This window comes from Camelina sativa, chromosome 13, assembly GCF_030686135.1.
Source record: "Camelina sativa cultivar CO46 ecotype springtype chromosome 13, ASM3068613v1".
Lineage (NCBI taxonomy): Eukaryota > Viridiplantae > Streptophyta > Magnoliopsida > Brassicales > Brassicaceae > Camelina > Camelina sativa.
The window spans coordinates 1,402,694-1,419,789 of record NC_141892.1 but is presented as its reverse complement, the minus strand read 5'-3'; the positions used below and the strand labels follow the sequence as shown (position 1 = coordinate 1,419,789).

Here is a 17,096-nt window from a genome sequence, read left to right as displayed (position 1 = left end):
ATGCAAGATTCAAATCCGGTCAGATAAAAAGGATTCGAGTTTCCAGCCCTTGGTTACCATCATTATGCAGTCACTGCAACAAGATTGGTCACACAGTTGCTCGCTGCACCAAAGACCCTCCAAAGTGTAAAGACTGCGGTTCGGTGAAGCATTCTACCGAGGCTTGTCCTTGTTCAGGCACGAAGAAGCGGACAAGCAAAGAACCTATTCTAAGTCAACTCCCCTTAGCTCATCAGAAAGCACAGAACCCACCTGTTTCCTCCACCCGCAAAGAGGCGTCTTGGCAACCGGTTCGATCAGGAAAACAGTCTGTGCAGGGAGCTATAGAGACCGGTGAAGCAAGTAACTCTGCACATCACATTACCTCTCCACCTTTGCGCACAAAGACAGTCTCCAAAGGTGCTTACACGGTTGCCCTAGACGAAGGAAAGTTGTGTGTAGACCTAGCACAGAACCTCTTCGCCCACTTGTCCCCAAAAGATGCTACTCATGCTCCGGAAATTGAGTATGAGCCAGACAGCCTATCAGGAGAAGATGACAATGCAGAAGCGGAATCAGACCGTTTTCTAAGGGTCGTTTCCAAGAGACTTCTCAAGAAGAAAGCTGGGAGAGACAGGGCTAGAGGCCCTCAAAACCTCTAATCTCATATCCGTCTGATGGATATTTTTTGTCGTAATGTTCGAGAATTTAACGATCCAGTAAAGCGGAGAAGTTTTAGGAAATGGATAAAGGCGCATAAGCCTCTTTTTGGTGGGATCGTAGAGACTCACATCAGTCCTGATAAGGTGCAGCATATCGTATCACGTGTCCTTCCAGGATGGTTTTCTACTTATAATTACGAATACTCGGATTTAGGGAAAATATGGGTCGTATGGCACCCAACAGTGAAAGTCACCATCATCTCGAAGTCCCTTCAGATGATAATCTATCTGGTCACGCTTCCTTTTGTTCACTTTGATATTATCGTCTCAATAGTCTATACCTCTTCCGTTGGTTGTGAGGAGAGGAGAGAGCTTTGGTCAGAGATTCAGAACTTCTCAAGGTCTCCTATAGTAGCGGACAAGCCCTGGGTTTTAGTTGGAGATTTCAACCAAACCTTAACTCCCCAGGAACACTCAAACCCTTCCTCGCTCACGCAATCAAGGGGAATGAGAGACATCAACCACTGTCTATCCACTTCGCATCTCCTTGATCTTCCCTACTGCGGAAACACTTTCACCTGGTCCAACAACCATTCCTCTGATCCTACTGCGAAGAAACTGGACAGGATTTTAGTGAATGATGAATGGCTAACAACCTTCCCCAACTCTCTTGCCGTGTTTGGTGAACCTGGTTTCTCGGATCATAGTCCATGTTGTGTATTTCTGGAGACTGTCAAGCCTAAGATACGCCAACCGTTTAAGTTTCTGTCTCTACTGAACAAGAACCCATATTTTGCCCCTCTGATCAGAAGTTGGTGGTGTGCTCTATCTTTTGACTGCTCCAAAATGCTGAAGATTTCAAAAAAGCTCAAGGCGCTGAAAAGAGTAATTAAACATTTCAGTAAGGAGAATTACTCTAATCTGGAGAAACGAGCTCAAGAAGCTTTTGAGGATCTGCAAAGTTGTCAGCAAAGTCTGCTTGCATCTCCATCTCACCAAACTTCGCTTATGGAGAGAGACGCTCATCTGAGGTGGTGTACGCTAGCAAACGCTGAAGAATCCTTCCTGAGACAAAAATCACGTATCTGCTGGCTTGAAGAGGGTGACAAGTGCTCAAAGTTCTTCCATAGGGTGGTTCTCTCTCGTCAAAGCATAAACCAAATTCTGTTTCTTATCAATGAAAATGATCAGATCATTGATACCAAGCAAGGGGTTCAGCAACATGCAGTTGATTATTTCCAGAATCTATTTGGTAGCAACATTCAAAGCCAGACTCCCTCTATTGAAGATCTAGCTGCCTTAGTTCCACAAAGATGTTCCCAAGCCTCTATACAGGTGCTCTCTAGCCCTTTTACCCCCGAAGAAATCAAAGAGGCTCTGTTCTCTTTGCCAAAGAATAAAGCGTCGGGGCCAGATGGTTATAATGCGGAGTTCTTCACTGCTCACTGGACCACTGTTGGGCCAGACTTGATAGAGGCGGTTATGGAATTTTATCACTCTGGTCAGATTCTGAAGCAATGGAATTCAACGCTTTTGACTCTTATCCCAAAGACACCCAATGCTTCACGGATGTCTGAATTCCACCCAATTGCGTGCTATAACACTATCTACAAAGTTGTATCGAAACTCCTCGCAAACCGTCTTAAGACTGTTTTACCGGAGCTCATTGCTAATACACAGTCAGCGTTCATTCCCGGTAGACTGCTGGTAGAAAACGTTCTATTGGCAACAGAGTTAGTTCAAGGCTTTAACCTCAAAAACATCTCTACTCGAGGCATGCTGAAGGTTGATCTTAAAAAAGCTTTTGATTCAGTTTACTGGGCTTTCATCACAAACACACTCAAGGCTCTCAATTTTCCACCTCATTTCGTCAAGCTAATCACTGAATGCATCTCAACGCCAACATTCTCTGTCTCAGTAAATGGTTAGTCTTGCGGTTTTTTCAAGGGAGCAAAGGGCCTAAGACAAGGGGATTCAATTTCACCTTATCTGTTCACACTAGCGATGGAAGTGTTCACTCAGATGTTAAACAAAAAATTCAACAACATTCTTATAGGACACCATCCCTCAGCTTCCAACCCTCAGGTAACTCATCTCGCTTTCGCTGATGACATCATGGTTTTCTTCGACGGCCAAGAGAGATCCCTGCAAAACATCACAAATGTCTTTAAAGAGTTTGAAGCAATATCCGGTTTGGCGATGAACAAGGACAAGACAGATCTATTTCTGGCAGGAGTGAACCAGGATGAAGCCACCGGGAACGTCTCCCGGGGCTTCACACTAGGTTCACTCCCAATCCGGTATCTTGGTCTGCCTCTGATGTACAGGAAATTAAGGATTTGTGATTACAGGCCTTTGCTTAACAAAATCTCTTCCAGATTCACAAGCTGGTCAGCTCGCGCCTTATCTTATGCCGGACGTAGAGAATTGATCGCTACTGTAATCTACGGAACAGTCAACTTTTGGGCCTCTGCTTTCATTCTTCCAAAAGGGTGTGTGAGAAAGATTGAAAGTATGTGTTCTCGGTTTCTTTGGTGTGGGGACATTACTAAGAAACCAAATGCGAAAGTTGCCTGGAAAGCGCTGTGTTTGCCAAAGGAGGAAGGAGGACTCAGTTTCAGATGCATCGCGCAATGGAACAGAACAGTTTGTTTAAAACTCATTTGGAGGTTGTACACCGCTACAGACTCTCTCTGGGCTGACTGGATAAGAAACAATAAGATAAAAGATGGTATCTTCTGGCAAATTGATGAGAAAAAGCAAACGTCGTGGATCTGGAAAACACTTCTTCACCTTCGACCCCTAGCAAGGAGATTTCTTCGTGCCGAGGTAGGGAATGGCCAAAGGTTATCTTTCTGGTTCGACTGGTGGACTCCGTTTGGTCCATTGATTGATTTCCTAGGGCCTACGGGTCCCTCCCAGACAGGTGTCTCGCTAGTGAGCACGGTATCACAAGTGTGTACTACTCCCGGGTGGCAACTCAGACCTGCACGCTCTCCTCAAGCTGAACTGCTGCTCATTCATCTCACTACACAGCAGGTTCCCTCTTTATGCAATGAGTCGGATCAGTTCTTCTGGAAAGTCGAAGAAGAGGAACTGGTTCATTTCAACACTAAGAAGACCTGGGAAGTTATCAGACCGCGTCAACCACCACCCAGGTGGACAAATCAAGTATGGTTCAAAGGCGCAATTCCGAGGCATGCTTTCATGTTATGGATCACACACCTAGACCGGCTTCCAACAAGATCGAGATTGGCCAGCTGGGGAATGCATGTCGAAGACAGCTGTTGTATCTGCAATCTTCATCCTGAAACTCGAGATCATCTCTTTTTGCACTGTCAACTAAGTGAGGATCTCTGGCTTCTAATTACTAAGCGACTTGGGTACAAGCCATTTGTTTTTCACACGTGGAATGCTTTCTCAAGTTGGTTGGACATACCAGACGGAACTTGCACTCAGACACTTCGAAGACTTGTGGCTCAGGCAACTATATACACCATCTGGACTGAGCGGAATGCTCGACTTCACAACAACACGGCAACTCCCCCTCACATCCTCTTCAAGCTTCTGGATAGACAGATTCGAGATGCCATTCTTGCCAAAAGCCATCGCAAAAATTATAAACGGCTCCTGCAAGACTGGCTCAAAAATGCTTACTGAGATCAGAGGAAGTCAACATTTCTTTGAGTTACTCTCCGGACTTAATACCCTTTGTCTTTTATTTTTTTTTTGTGGCAAAGGCTATTCTTAGTACTAAAGCTATTGTAATCACTACAATTGATTTTTTTTTAAATGAAAATTCACAGTTTTACAAAAAAAAACAAAAACATATCAGGTCTATTGGTGCCTTACGGGCCGTAGCTTCAAAAGTGGTCTTATTAATGGTAGGATACCAGTTGTGACAGCTGATCTTATGAATCATTATCATAGACTGGCCAAAACGAGGTGTGGTCAAGTAATTCCAACGGTTAACATGTCCATCAGACAAGAATTAATAAATTTTTGGAGCGTCTGCAACACACTGTCGTTCAAGTTCAGACCCTAAAAAGGTACAGAAGATCTAATCAGAAAACCATTACTTAATTAATAAATAGAGAAACAGAGGCTAATCAAAAAGAGCGAGCAAGAAGAAAAAGAAGATTACTTTGATGGCAGATTCTTCCATGGTTGACAAGAGCGACTACTTCTACTTAGCTAGGGTTTCCAAAGGATTTAGGTTTGAAGAATTTGTTGTTAATTCTCTCATTTATTCTGGTCACGAACAAACAGTTACCGTTGGGCCTTTAATTTAGTTCAGGCCTGCAGTAAAATCCTAATAATAATCTTCATCTTCGGGGAATATCCGGGTCGAGTCCGGCCGGGTAAGCTTTATTAAATGTAGTTACAGTTAGGCATTTTATACACTTTTTGTCCTCCGCGCTGCAACCTTCAATCGTCAATCGTCAATCGTCAATCGTCAGGTCTTTTCATCTCTCTCTTTCTCTTTCCGATTTTTGAAGTATTTGTTTCTATCAAAGTTTCGATTTTTTCTCCCCAATCGTTTCCTTCCTGATCTTAAATAAAAAATAAAAAAAACGTAACTTTGAAAGCTTAGGGTTTCAGCAGGAAACCTCTGCCAAATTCTCCGACTTCTTTTTTCGTTGAATTTTCAGTGCGTATTGTTTGATTCTCTTTGTGATCTGTAGAAATCTACTAGCTTTTTTGTAGCTTGTGGTGTCTTTACTGTTCTTGTAATATCTCTTTTTGTGTGTGTTATGAAATAATTGAGTTGGATTCTCTTTACTGATGATCAAAGAAAACAGTTGTCTGTGCAATGTCTTGTTCAACCAGGTTGAAAACCAGTTTGGGGATGAGGTCTGCTTTGAGTACTCATGAGGTTCTCAACAGTAACGATGCTATGTGTGAGGTTCTTCTCCTGCTTCCACCTGCAACCATCTACCAGCTCATCTTGGTCTCCAAGAGATGGCTTCAGATTATCTCCAGCCCATACTTCCGTCACACTTACTTAACCAAGTGGAAACCTACCTTTCAACTCATTGGCTTCTTCGTCTGCAGCTCTATGTACCTTGAAGACGCAAAGACGGTGTTCGTCGCCCTCGCGCTGAGCCATCCCTTCCTTTGCTCTCAACCAGCAGTATTGGTGATGAAATCGAATCCTCTGGTGTTCTCAAAAAGCTTGGTTACTACATCGACTCTTCAAACGGTCTTTTGCTTTGTGGCCGCCATCCAAAAGCTTACTACTTGTGGGATCTTAGTACACAAAAGCAGCAGCAACTTCCACGTCCCAGAGTTCATTTCGATGAACTTTGTATGTCTTTGGTCACTGAGGATTGTCCTGATAAAGGGTTTAGCTACAAGGTGATCAGGGCTGAGTGTGTAGGCTATACTGCTAACAGTACAAAGGTCAGGGTAGAGACTTTTTCCTCGGAAACTACTACCTGGAGCTACTCAGAGCTTACTTGTCCTGAGCCTATATCTCTCAGTTCTTGGACTCCAGGGAGAGTGATCAACGGAGTTGTTTATTGGCATGCAGCAGGAGGTAAAATTGCCATCTATGACTCAAACAGTGAGGAGAAGCGGATCGATGTGGTAAAGCTTCCGAAAACATATGACTATGATGAACAGGTTCTGGGTGAAACCGCTGATGGGTGTTTACAATACGGATGGAGCACTAAGTCGGTAATGGAGGTGTGGAAGCTTGGAAAGATAGACAATGTGCTTAAGTGGAACCTTCTGTTTAAGCTGAACTTCAAGGCGATGTGGAGGAAGAACCCAACCGAAGCTACACGATTCAACACTCGGACTAAAGAAACACAGCTGCTTGCTTTCCTCAATCAGAAGTCGGACTCGGTTTACATCAGATGTGATACACATATCTTCATCTATGACAGAGAGACTCAAAGGGTCGAAGTAGTTCAGTACCAAGGACGTAAATCGACATTCGTTTGGGAATTTTGCAAAGTGGTGCCTTACTTTCGCCGCACTTGGCCTTCTTCTCCTCTGTTTGAAAACAGTACCATGATGATCGACACTCCTCAATGCAACGCCTCTTCCGCAGGAAGTGACTAAGTAGTTTTATGCTAGCTATTAATCAGTCTCTGTGTAGGCCATTGGACTACCGTTTAATGTTTTGGGGCTGATTTTTTTTGGTTTGACCATTGATGAACCTCTCATGGTTTTGATGTATATCTCATGGTTGTCATTAAAGGTCATTGAACTCTGCTGTTGGCGTTTTCCTTTAGGATCTTCGTTTTGTGATTGACTCAGTTTTTAAGCTAATCATGATGGTAATTTTCACATATAGAACAGAGATTCGATCTAACATATTCTAAAATCAATACACTTATACGAATAATCAATATCACTTGTATATAATTGGTCTAAGTTTCAGGTTGATCCAAATCATTTTAATATTATAAGTTGCCTTAATGCGTCATTTGGATGATGAGGTTGTGTTGTGGAGAATGTCCACATTCTTTGACATGTTGTAATGCAGAATGTGTGTTTTTTCAATTTAAAAAGAATAACTATAACGTTTTTATAAAAAGTCATGTAAGTGATCTAAGAAACAGATCATAGCTTCTCTCTATGTAATCTTAGGTACAGATAATACTTTATGATCTCATTATTGGTACATTGATTTGTTTTCTATTTTCTTTTTGCTTGCAACCTTTTTCCTTCCTTGGTAAAGCAATAAGCTTAGCTTTGATAATATGAGGTCTTGTGAATGATTAAGATAAATCATGTTGAGAAAAACCATAGTATGAACGATAAATTTATTGATTTGAATATAGTAGTGATTTTCCTCCACTATAAAATAAATTTATTGATTTATACATTATAAAATTTGAAGCATAATACTACATTCTAAAAGACTAATGGAGGAAAATAAGATTGGATTTGATGAAAATAAAAAAATAAAAGTGTTGAAAGAAAGAGTGGTGGGACTGTATTAACAACTCAAAAGGATCTTTAACCGTATTGAGAAACTCAAATCCATTATTTAAAAGGTTAAACCAAACCTATAGGTCGCTCTATGGCTCACATGGCTCATCATTGTTTCAATGACATGATAGCTAAAGTTGTAATGATCTACTCAACAACGAATTTTGGTCTATATGGACCACCATCAACTAATTTTAATTGATATTTCATCTGATAACTAGATATGCGATAAATTGAGCTCATCATTATGGAACTTTTAAAGTTATTGAATAATTCATACACGTTTAGAGTTTTTACCAAGTTTCGATGGTAGACATTAAAGATAAAAACATCAGAATAAAAATCAAACTATTAGAAATTTAGAATTCAATTTCTTTAGTTCTGTAAAGTTTAGTAGTTTGTATAAAAAATCTTAGTATTGTATAGACTAGAAAATTTTGTTGCTACTATTATTTCTTATAATGCCATTTTAGTAGATATTAATATCAATCAGTCGTCCAAAAGAAAAAAATATATTATCAATGATTGTTTAGTGCATTTTAAGTATTCTCAACATAAACACCCCTAAGTACAAGAAAATCAAACCAAAATGTAGTTCTTGATTTTAAATCTTCAAAGTTAGATATATTTATTTTTCTTTCTCTATTAATGATTAAACTGTACTATATCACTCATTGTTGTCATTATTTTCTCTCTCTCTCTCTCAAAGCTATAATATCACGAGTCCATTGTATATATGTTTCATGCGATATAATAATTAACATTAAAATATGATATGATCTACTTTTTTAACATATATCTTTACAAAATTTCTTATATGTATCTTGTAAGCATATAGATACGTTGACAAGCCACATGTTCTTTTATCACAAGCCAAAAGCGGCAAGAAAGAAAGAAGAATTGAATAAGAAGCAATTGAATAAGGGATATAGTTTTTTTGAAGGTGGACCAATTTGAAGTGATTGGTTAAGAAGCAAAAGAAAAAAAGCAGAGTTAAGGGGCTTGAACAAGTCAGTAATCATAGATAGTGAATGTGACAGTTGGAAAAGGTGAGAGATAGAGAGGATCCTATATTTAGACATCACTTCAATTCATCTCTTCACAAGTGTCTGTCTGAAATCTCCACATCATCATTACATTTCTTTCTTCCACACGAAATCTGATTCATATTTTTGATCCACCAGATCATTTGGTTTTGTGTTCACAGGTAAAGTAAGATTCTTCCATATCTATTACACACAATGTGTTGTTACATCATTGATTGCTCTATTGTGATATACACGCACGGATATATATGTTTCTATTTGATGAGTCTAATGATGTTAAAACATGTAATATGATCATGGATAATTGGATACCTTTTGGTTCTCTCTTTATGATCTCTTATGAGTCTTCTTTAGTTTTATGTCTTCTCTTATTCAAATCAATAAAAGAGGCTTTATAATTTGTTATTAGAGAGAACTCTATTCTAATGGCGAAGCGGAGGTCTTGGTTTGGTTGGATGAAAAGACTATTCATCTGCGAGGCGAAAGCAACAGCAGAGAAGGTTTTGTTCCTTTCTCTAATTTGCTACCATTCAATTGTTTATGTTTCTAAAATCTACAAAACTAATTCGTTTTTGTAGAAGCCAAGGAGATTGAGATGGGTGTTTAGAAGGCTGAAGCTGAGACAACAGATTGCAACTTGTGGGCAAGAGACGAGGACTTTGAACGAAGCAACACAGGATCAGAGAAAGCATGCTGTGAATGTAGCCATAGCCACTGCTGCAGCAGCTGAGGCGGCGGTTGCAGCCGCCAAGGCAGCTGCTGAGGTTGTCCGGATGGCGGGAAACGCCTTCACGTCACAACACTTTGTCAAGAAACGCGACCCCAATTTGGCTGCTATCAAGATTCAGAGTGCCTTCAGGGCTTATCTGGTCAGACTCAGACACACTACTTTGAGATTTTAAAACCATCTTAGTTTCTGTTTGAAGCTTATCTTTCATGCAGTGTTTGATCTTGTGACTCTGATTACAGGCAAGGAAAGCGTTGCGGGCGCTGAAGGCACTTGTAAGGCTTCAAGCAATTGTGCGTGGCCGAGCTGTTAGGCGAAAGGTTTCTACTTTATTGAAATCTTCACCCTCCAACAAAGCTTCAAAGTCAAGCATCACCAAGAGAAATACAGAGAGAAAGCATTGGTCCAAGACCAACTCTGAGATCAAAGAAGAACTTAAAGTATCAAAACATTTGATCTGTAACTCAAAGGTCGAGTGCCATGGTTGGGACAGTAGCGCTCTCACGAAGGAAGACATCAAAGCCATATGGTTGAGGAAGCAAGAAGGTGTGATCAAGCGTGATCGGATGCTAAAATACTCCCGCTCCAATCGGGTAAATTCTCACTCAAGATCTTTATATAACCGGTCTGTTTCGGTTTTGAGGTCTCAAAGAGTTGTATTTGCAGGAGAGAAGGAATCCTCAAATGCTTCTGGAGTCACTGTACAGTAAAGATATGGGGATGAGAAGCTGTAGATTGGAACATTGGGGTGAATCCAAGTCTGCAAAATCCATAAACTCATTTCTCATTCCAAGTGAAATGCTTGTTCCTACAAAAGTGAAGCTTAGAACTCTGCAGAGACAAGACTCTGGTGATGGACAAGACTCTCCGTTTTCTTTCCCGAGGAGATCTTTCAGCCGTCTGGAGCAGAGTGTACTGGAGGAAGAGAGCTGGTTTCAAAGATCCAATGGTTTCCAGCCTTACATGAGTGTAACAGAGTCTGCAAGGGAAAAGATGAGATCACTGAGCACACCGAGGCAACGTGTAGGGCTGGATTCTTGGTTTGATAACAACTACAAGAAGGATGGGGATAAAGTCTCTCTCTGGTCTTCTTTTGTCTGTGAAAATAGTAACACAAAGAAGTCGTCTCTGACCACATGTCAACAGAATTGTTAAATCTTGAACATTCATGTCACTTTCTTTGGTTTTTCTCTTTGTTTTGTTTCTTTTTGGAGTCTCATATCTCATGTTCTTTATAGATATGCTTATGAAGAGGGCTATTTTTTGGTGTTTGGTGTCTGCTTCTGTTCATTTCTGTTCTTGAGGAATAGGAAGCATCTTTTTATCAGTGTGATACATGTTGTTCAAACCATGAACATTTAAAAAAAAATTATTGTGACTGCCATATATATGTTCAAGATCCTGTGGCCTTGCAGATCTTTCTAACGGCATAAGCAAGAAACTAAACAAAGAGTATGAAAGCTTACAAAACCCGCTGATGAAACGGGGAGATCTGCAGGATTTTGGAGCTCGGTTACAGCAAAATTTTGCAAGCTGAAGATAACAAAGATTCCTCATCAACGTCACCTGAAAGCTATGACAATGCTTGGCTTAGAGCAGTAACTGAAAACAAGAATTTAGCAGTAAATGAAGGACATTAACAAATATCAGTAGATGAAGGATAACGAGCAAGAGACAGTGTCTCTTCTTCTATTCTCTGTTTGCAGCATCCAACACATATATATATATATAATAATTCACCGTCAACCTCCCTTATTGGTGCTATCTTGTGATCAGCTCAAGTGTCAGACAATGAATACAAGGTTATTGGAGTCTTCTTCATCAAAGAGGGTAATTTTTTTGGTTCTGATCTTTTTATTAGCCCTCTTCTTGAAGGCTTCATCTGATGTCACCTACAAATACAATTCAAGTATATAAAAACAGTAAAGCATAAGCCACTTAGTCTAGTAGGAAAAGAGACAAAACATACATCCACCAAGTCTAATCAACTTGTGAATGAAGTAGCAAATCGAAACTAGGAATATTCAATATCAGGAATCCAAAAATACAAAAGGAAGCAGAGGACAAGGTTTGATAATGAAAAACAAATAAACAATGGTTTAAGTAATGGTCAAATAAATCAAAATCCTAACGAAGAAGATTGATCTTGGATTTTTTTTTGTGATAAACAGATAGATAAATTAGCAGATTATATAAGCATAGCTTCACATTCTAATGCAAAGAGTAAAAAAAAAGGAAAAACAAAAAAAAAATAGGATAACCCGAACCGACTATAACGGTTAGATTATATACATCACCGACACCGAACCTAAAGTTGAGCCGTGGAAGATTTGCTCTGGACTAGTAAGTATATAACAAACCCTAAGTGTAAAGAGAAACAAAAAGGAAACTTTAGAAAGAAGAAAAAAAAAAAAGGGAAACTTGAGTCCCAAACATATCTTGTTTATAAAAGACCTGGTCTCGCACTCCTATCTCTCCAAGAGTTAAAGACGCAATTTCTCTGATTTTTTTTTTCTTACTCAATTATCTTCTTCGATTTCTGTCTGCTTCGTTTGCCTCTCTCGCTTTGATTTGACTCTGATTCTTCTTCTTCCTTTGTTTAAATCATTCCAGAAGTCAAAAGAGTGAATCGTTTTGGTATAGCTACGAAAAAGACGAGAGAGATCACACGCATAACGTCTCCGATCCTATAAACGACGACAGAGACCATTCTTAGTTTTGTTTGCATGTGATCGATAATAAGATCGATCTCTGTCACTTGGGGACCAAGTCTCACCCTAGAAAGAGAAAGAGATAGAGACGATTCGTACGAGTTAGAGGTCGCCGGAATTCAAGGCTTCGGAAGTCACGATGTTGGAGAAAAAACTCTCCGGCGAAGGAGATGATGGCGATAGATCAAGGGATCATCGGAGTTGGGAGCTTGGGGGATTCGCTTTTTCCGGTTCGTTGTTTGCAAAGAGGATTAGAGTTGTCGATCGTGTGTGCTCACAGAGGTCTACAAAAGCCCAACAAAAACAATTCCAGCCCATTAAACAGTGTCTAGGTAAATTTCTGGCCCTTTTTTGTTTTATTTACATAATTAATATAATTCAATATTTTATATTTTAAACGATTTTTTTCTTCTTTCTCATAGATTTTAAAGTTTTTTTTTTACAAATTTTCACAAATTTATTTTTCTATTTTTTTAAATTAAAATTTTTATTCAAGGTTTTATTTTATGTTAAAAGTTGAATTTTTATCTTTTAAACTTTTTTAAATAATAGAAACTTGGAAAATAGATTTACAATGCAATGTGAAGACTAGCCAGATTTTGGATCCAGTCATTAGATTAATCTATTGATCATTAGAGATTCCACAAATCTAATTTGTTTTTGCATTGTTGTGTAGATTTATAATACAAGTTACTAATTATTTGTTTTTAAATGATTTTTTTCTTTCTTTCTTTCTTATGGTTAATACTTTTAAAAATAAATTCATTAAAATTTTTGTTTCAAAATTAATTTTTACTTTGTTACTAGTTCTTAAGTTTCTTAATATTTTTTGGCTTTAAAGTTAAATAACACTTGTATTTTGCTGTCTTTGATGTTACAATAAAGTAAGTAAACCGTTGAGCTTGAAACTAAGATCTGAGCCGTACATTTGTCACGATCTGAGGCATTAGATGGCTCTCTGCAATCGGCTGCGCGTGTTTCAACAGACGCGCCTCCTCTTCTCCTGGCCGGGGGGATTACATACGCTGCGTTTTGTGGAAAGCTCACATCTTACTCGGCCACGTCATCGAAAGAGATAAAATGGAACCATCCAACAAAAAAAAGGTTGTATCTTTGGAAGAAGAAGAAAAGATAAGAAGAGATTTTTGCGGAAAAGTTTTGAGCTTTTGATCACTCTCACTACTAATGGAGGCTCTGCAATGTTCCAGCCATTTCACCGTGAATAGAACTCCTTGTACTCAGAGCTGTACCGGAAACAGCAGAAGCAGTAGGGCTACGTTTAGCTCTGCGTTCACCGGTACCAGCAATTCAGCTTCTCTCTCCTCTAGGAATCTCTCCTCCTCGGTTTGGCTTCAAATTTTGCTTCTTTTCGTTTTCGTTTTCGTTTTCGTTTTCATCTCTGTTTTGTAAGGATCTTTTGGTTTATTTTGTGATGCTCTTCTGTGTTGAGTAGCGAAAGATCTGGAGCTGGGTGAATTCGAAGACTGTTGGCTATGGAAGATACAGAAGGAGCCAAGTGAGAGCTGAGATGTTTGGTCAGTTGACTGGTGGACTCGAAGCTGCTTGGAGCAAACTCAAAGGCGAAGGTTCGATTTTTTTTCTGTTTTTATTTGCCTTGAGCTATTAGCTTCGGTAGTTAGCTAAACTCAACACAAGCCGAGAAGGAGGAAGGGATTAGAGAAGCATTGTTTTATTGATTGTTGAATTAAGGGCTGTGTGATCTTGTTACTGGTGGATACAGAAAGGATTAGCAACGGTTTTTAAAGCTAGTTACGTTATTTGAACTTGCAGAGGTCTTGACAAAAGACAATATTTCTGAACCAATGCGAGATATTAGAAGAGCTCTCCTGGAAGCAGATGTGAGTGGTGGTTTGTTCTGTTTCATTCATTTGGGTTCTTTTGAAGAATGTGGTCTAAAACTTATTTAGTCGCTTTGCGGTTTTGTTAACAGGTGAGTCTCCCAGTTGTTAGAAGGTTCGTTCAGTCTGTTAGTGACCAAGCCGTTGGAATGGGTGTCATTCGTGGTGTCAAACCAGATCAGCAGTTGGTCAAGGTAATCAGCAATAAAAAGAGGTTCTTTTTTTTGTTTCTGTTTCATCTCTTCCCCATATTTTTTTCATTAGCATAATGGTTTTTGTAGTTGACTCACTCTATGATGATCATTTTGGTTTCAATAGTACTGAAGTGTGGCTCATCATGGCTATGTTTCAGATTGTACATGATGAGCTAGTGAAATTGATGGGTGGAGAAGTATCTGAGCTACAGTTTGCTAAAACAGGTCCTACTGTAATATTATTGGCTGGGCTCCAAGGAGTTGGAAAGACAACGGTTTGCGCTAAACTAGCTTGTTACCTAAAGAAACAGGTATGCTTTTTCAAAATACAGTGGAGACTTTGGTGGCATTGTTTGATACTCTCTGTCAAATTACATTGACGTTTATGATATTTACAGGGAAAGTCTTGCATGCTTATTGCTGGAGATGTGTACCGACCTGCTGCCATCGATCAACTTGTCATTTTAGGTGAACAGGTATTGAAATTTTTACTTTTGAAGCTTTGTGTGCATTCGTAGAAATGGCTAAAGAGAAGCTGTGTGTGAATATTTGATGATATTCGATTACGTAAATCAGTATTCCCTGATGCCCTCTTTGTTTCAGGTTGGTGTGCCGGTTTATACAGCAGGGACTGATATAAAACCTGCAGATATAGCTAAGCAAGGTCTAAAGGAAGCTAAAAAGAATAATGTGGATGTAGTTATTATGGATACTGCAGGGAGACTTCAGGTAATCTATCGTCTTTGAGAGTCATTGTATCATAAAATAAAACTATTGCAGCTTTAGTCATGAAATTGACTCTTTGTGACAGATAGATAAAGGCATGATGGACGAATTAAAAGACGTGAAGAAGTTTCTGAATCCCACAGAAGTGTTACTAGTTGTTGATGCCATGACTGGACAAGAAGCTGCAGGTACGCTGTTTGTATTATACATTTGTCAAGAAGATTTAAAACATCGTGAATATGAATTAGTTTCATAACCGGACCTGTATCCGTCATATATACTAAGATGAGCTTATGTACTTCCTACAGCTCTGGTGACAACATTCAATGTAGAGATAGGAATCACAGGAGCCATTTTGACAAAGCTAGATGGTGATTCAAGAGGTGGTGCTGCTTTGAGTGTCAAGGAGGTTAGTGTTCTTCTTTTATGATCAGTTATGTCATAGAAAAGTTACTTAATGTATTAACATTAATAGGTTTACTCGTAAATGGGTATCACTAGGTATCTGGAAAACCAATCAAACTGGTAGGACGTGGAGAGCGATTGGAGGATCTTGAACCCTTTTATCCAGATCGAATGGCCGGACGAATCCTAGGAATGGGAGACGTGCTTTCATTTGTAGAGAAGGCAACAGAAGTTGTAAGTTCTTTCTCAGTTATAATTACAATCAAAACTGTATCTTTCTCTCCCTCTCTCTCTCTCTCTCTCCATTGAAAAGTCTTCTTCATCTGTCTTTATAGATGCGTCAAGAAGATGCTGAAGATCTACAGAAGAAGATAATGAGTGCAAAGTTCGACTTCAACGATTTCCTAAAGCAGACTCGTGCTGTTGCGAAAATGGGTTCAATGACACGAGTTCTTGGAATGATACCCGGAATGGGGAAAGTGAGTCCAGCACAAATCCGAGAAGCGGAAAAGAATCTTTTAGTCATGGAAGCAATGATTGAAGTGATGACACCCGGTATTGTTTTTCTCTGTTCCTTTCTTCCATTCCATCAAACAAACAAAATGCATTTCGTAAACTCGATTTTGGTTGTCTTATTCTTGGTTTTTAAATATGTTGGACAGAGGAAAGAGAGAGACCAGAGTTACTAGCAGAATCACCAGAGAGAAGAAAAAGAATTGCTAAAGATTCAGGAAAGACAGAACAGCAGGTACTCTCTCAGTCAGATTTCAAATATTAGTTTCTGCAGAAGATCTCAGACAAGAGAAGAAGAAGATTCTCAATACCGTTTTTTTGTTGCTGTTTGTTGTTGTTAAGGTGAGCGCACTCGTAGCACAAATCTTCCAAATGAGAGTGAAAATGAAGAACTTGATGGGAGTAATGGAAGGAGGGTCAATTCCTGCATTAAGCGGTCTCGAGGACGCGTTGAAAGCAGAACAACAAAAGGTTTCTTCTTCCTTCTTCTTCTTCACCGTTTGACATCTGAAAGAGTTTTAATGGATTCTTGTAAATGTATCTTAAGGCTCCACCTGGAACTGCGAGAAGGAAGAGAAAGGCCGACTCAAGGAAGAAATTTGTAGAGTCAGCATCGAGCAAGCCAGGTCCTCGTGGCTTCGGCTCTGGTAACTAAAAGGAACTATTTCAATCCAACTTGGTTAATCTCAAAACGGATAATTTTTGTATTAAGTATGAATACTAGTTAAAAATTGTAAAATTTGGGGGAAAAACTTGAATGTTGTATTGGTTTCTTATTCGTCAAGCAAACGCTCTTATGAGTTTGGAACAGCCTTTTGTAATAATTATGAGTTTGGTGATAAAAACTCATGATTAATTAGATAAAAATATATTATCATATCATCAACCAAATGAGATGCATACAATTTGTACTTAATTAAAAATTTCATAGACTTTGCATAACTAATATACTATATAATATGTATATATAGTTAGATTTAAGACTCATCTTGGAGAAATATCTGAAAGCCAATTTTGTCGAATAAATCGCCATGATCACGACGGATTTCTCAAATCTACATTAATCTCTCTCTTGTGGTAAATTAAACCTCTTAACTTTAAATGACTTTTGAAAAAAACCACAACTTTTCCTTGACTTTATCAAGGCATGACGTTATCGAAGTGTGTTAACAGACATTAAACGTTAAATTGGTTTTGTTTTACTATTCAGACAAATCTTTTCATGGATAATCAAACCGTTAAATTATTACTTATAGTCATTCAAATTTATGTTTTATGAATTATTTAGAAAATCAATAAAAAATAGATATTTAGTCCACCACATGTCCA

The 17,096-nt window shown here is 39.0% G+C and overlaps 2 protein-coding genes and 1 pseudogene across 3 annotated transcripts; all 3 read left to right on the top strand.

The window, feature by feature from the left end:
* The first annotated feature begins 4,607 nt into the window (after positions 1-4,607).
* On the top strand, positions 4,608-6,940 carry LOC104734419 (F-box protein At5g03970 pseudogene; annotated as a pseudogene). The gene is made up of 2 exons (XR_015578212.1): positions 4,608-5,101; positions 5,444-6,940. The product of XR_015578212.1 is annotated as an F-box protein At5g03970 pseudogene (transcript).
* Positions 6,941-8,525: 1,585 nt separating this feature from the next.
* Positions 8,526-10,743, top strand: LOC104734418 (protein IQ-DOMAIN 12-like). Its single transcript, XM_010453990.2, has 5 exons — positions 8,526-8,793; positions 9,042-9,132; positions 9,211-9,501; positions 9,602-9,952; positions 10,026-10,743. Exons 2-5 carry the CDS (start codon positions 9,058-9,060, stop codon positions 10,512-10,514), a joined length of 1,206 nt encoding a protein of 401 aa, XP_010452292.1. The 5' UTR covers positions 8,526-8,793; positions 9,042-9,057; the 3' UTR covers positions 10,515-10,743.
* A 1,094-nt stretch (positions 10,744-11,837) lies between these two features.
* On the top strand, positions 11,838-16,577 carry LOC109124636 (signal recognition particle subunit SRP54, chloroplastic). The gene is made up of 15 exons (XM_010453989.3): positions 11,838-12,402; positions 12,956-13,414; positions 13,524-13,656; positions 13,862-13,929; positions 14,022-14,123; positions 14,282-14,434; positions 14,522-14,599; positions 14,727-14,852; positions 14,935-15,037; positions 15,158-15,258; positions 15,351-15,488; positions 15,590-15,809; positions 15,917-16,002; positions 16,110-16,238; positions 16,315-16,577. The coding sequence occupies exons 2-15, from the start codon at positions 13,256-13,258 to the stop codon at positions 16,420-16,422; spliced, it is 1,704 nt and encodes a 567-aa protein (XP_010452291.1). The 5' UTR covers positions 11,838-12,402; positions 12,956-13,255; the 3' UTR covers positions 16,423-16,577.
* The last annotated feature ends 519 nt before the right edge of the window (positions 16,578-17,096 follow it).

What these genes read in the sequence shown, in the direction of transcription:
- LOC104734418 (XM_010453990.2), top strand. Translation starts at nt 9,058, where the DNA reads ATGGCGAAGCGGAGGTCTTGGTTTGGTTGGATGAAAAGACTATTCATC. An exon ending in GTGCCTTCAGGGCTTATCTG is followed by an intron (nt 9,502 to 9,601) that starts GTCAGACTCAGA and finishes CTCTGATTACAG; the next exon opens with GCAAGGAAAGCGTTGCGGGC. An exon ending in AATACTCCCGCTCCAATCGG is followed by an intron (nt 9,953 to 10,025) that starts GTAAATTCTCAC and finishes TTGTATTTGCAG; the next exon opens with GAGAGAAGGAATCCTCAAAT.
- LOC109124636 (XM_010453989.3), top strand. Translation starts at nt 13,256, where the DNA reads ATGGAGGCTCTGCAATGTTCCAGCCATTTCACCGTGAATAGAACTCCT. An exon ending in GAGCTCTCCTGGAAGCAGAT is followed by an intron (nt 13,930 to 14,021) that starts GTGAGTGGTGGT and finishes TTTTGTTAACAG; the next exon opens with GTGAGTCTCCCAGTTGTTAG. An exon ending in CAGGAAAGACAGAACAGCAG is followed by an intron (nt 16,003 to 16,109) that starts GTACTCTCTCAG and finishes GTTGTTGTTAAG; the next exon opens with GTGAGCGCACTCGTAGCACA.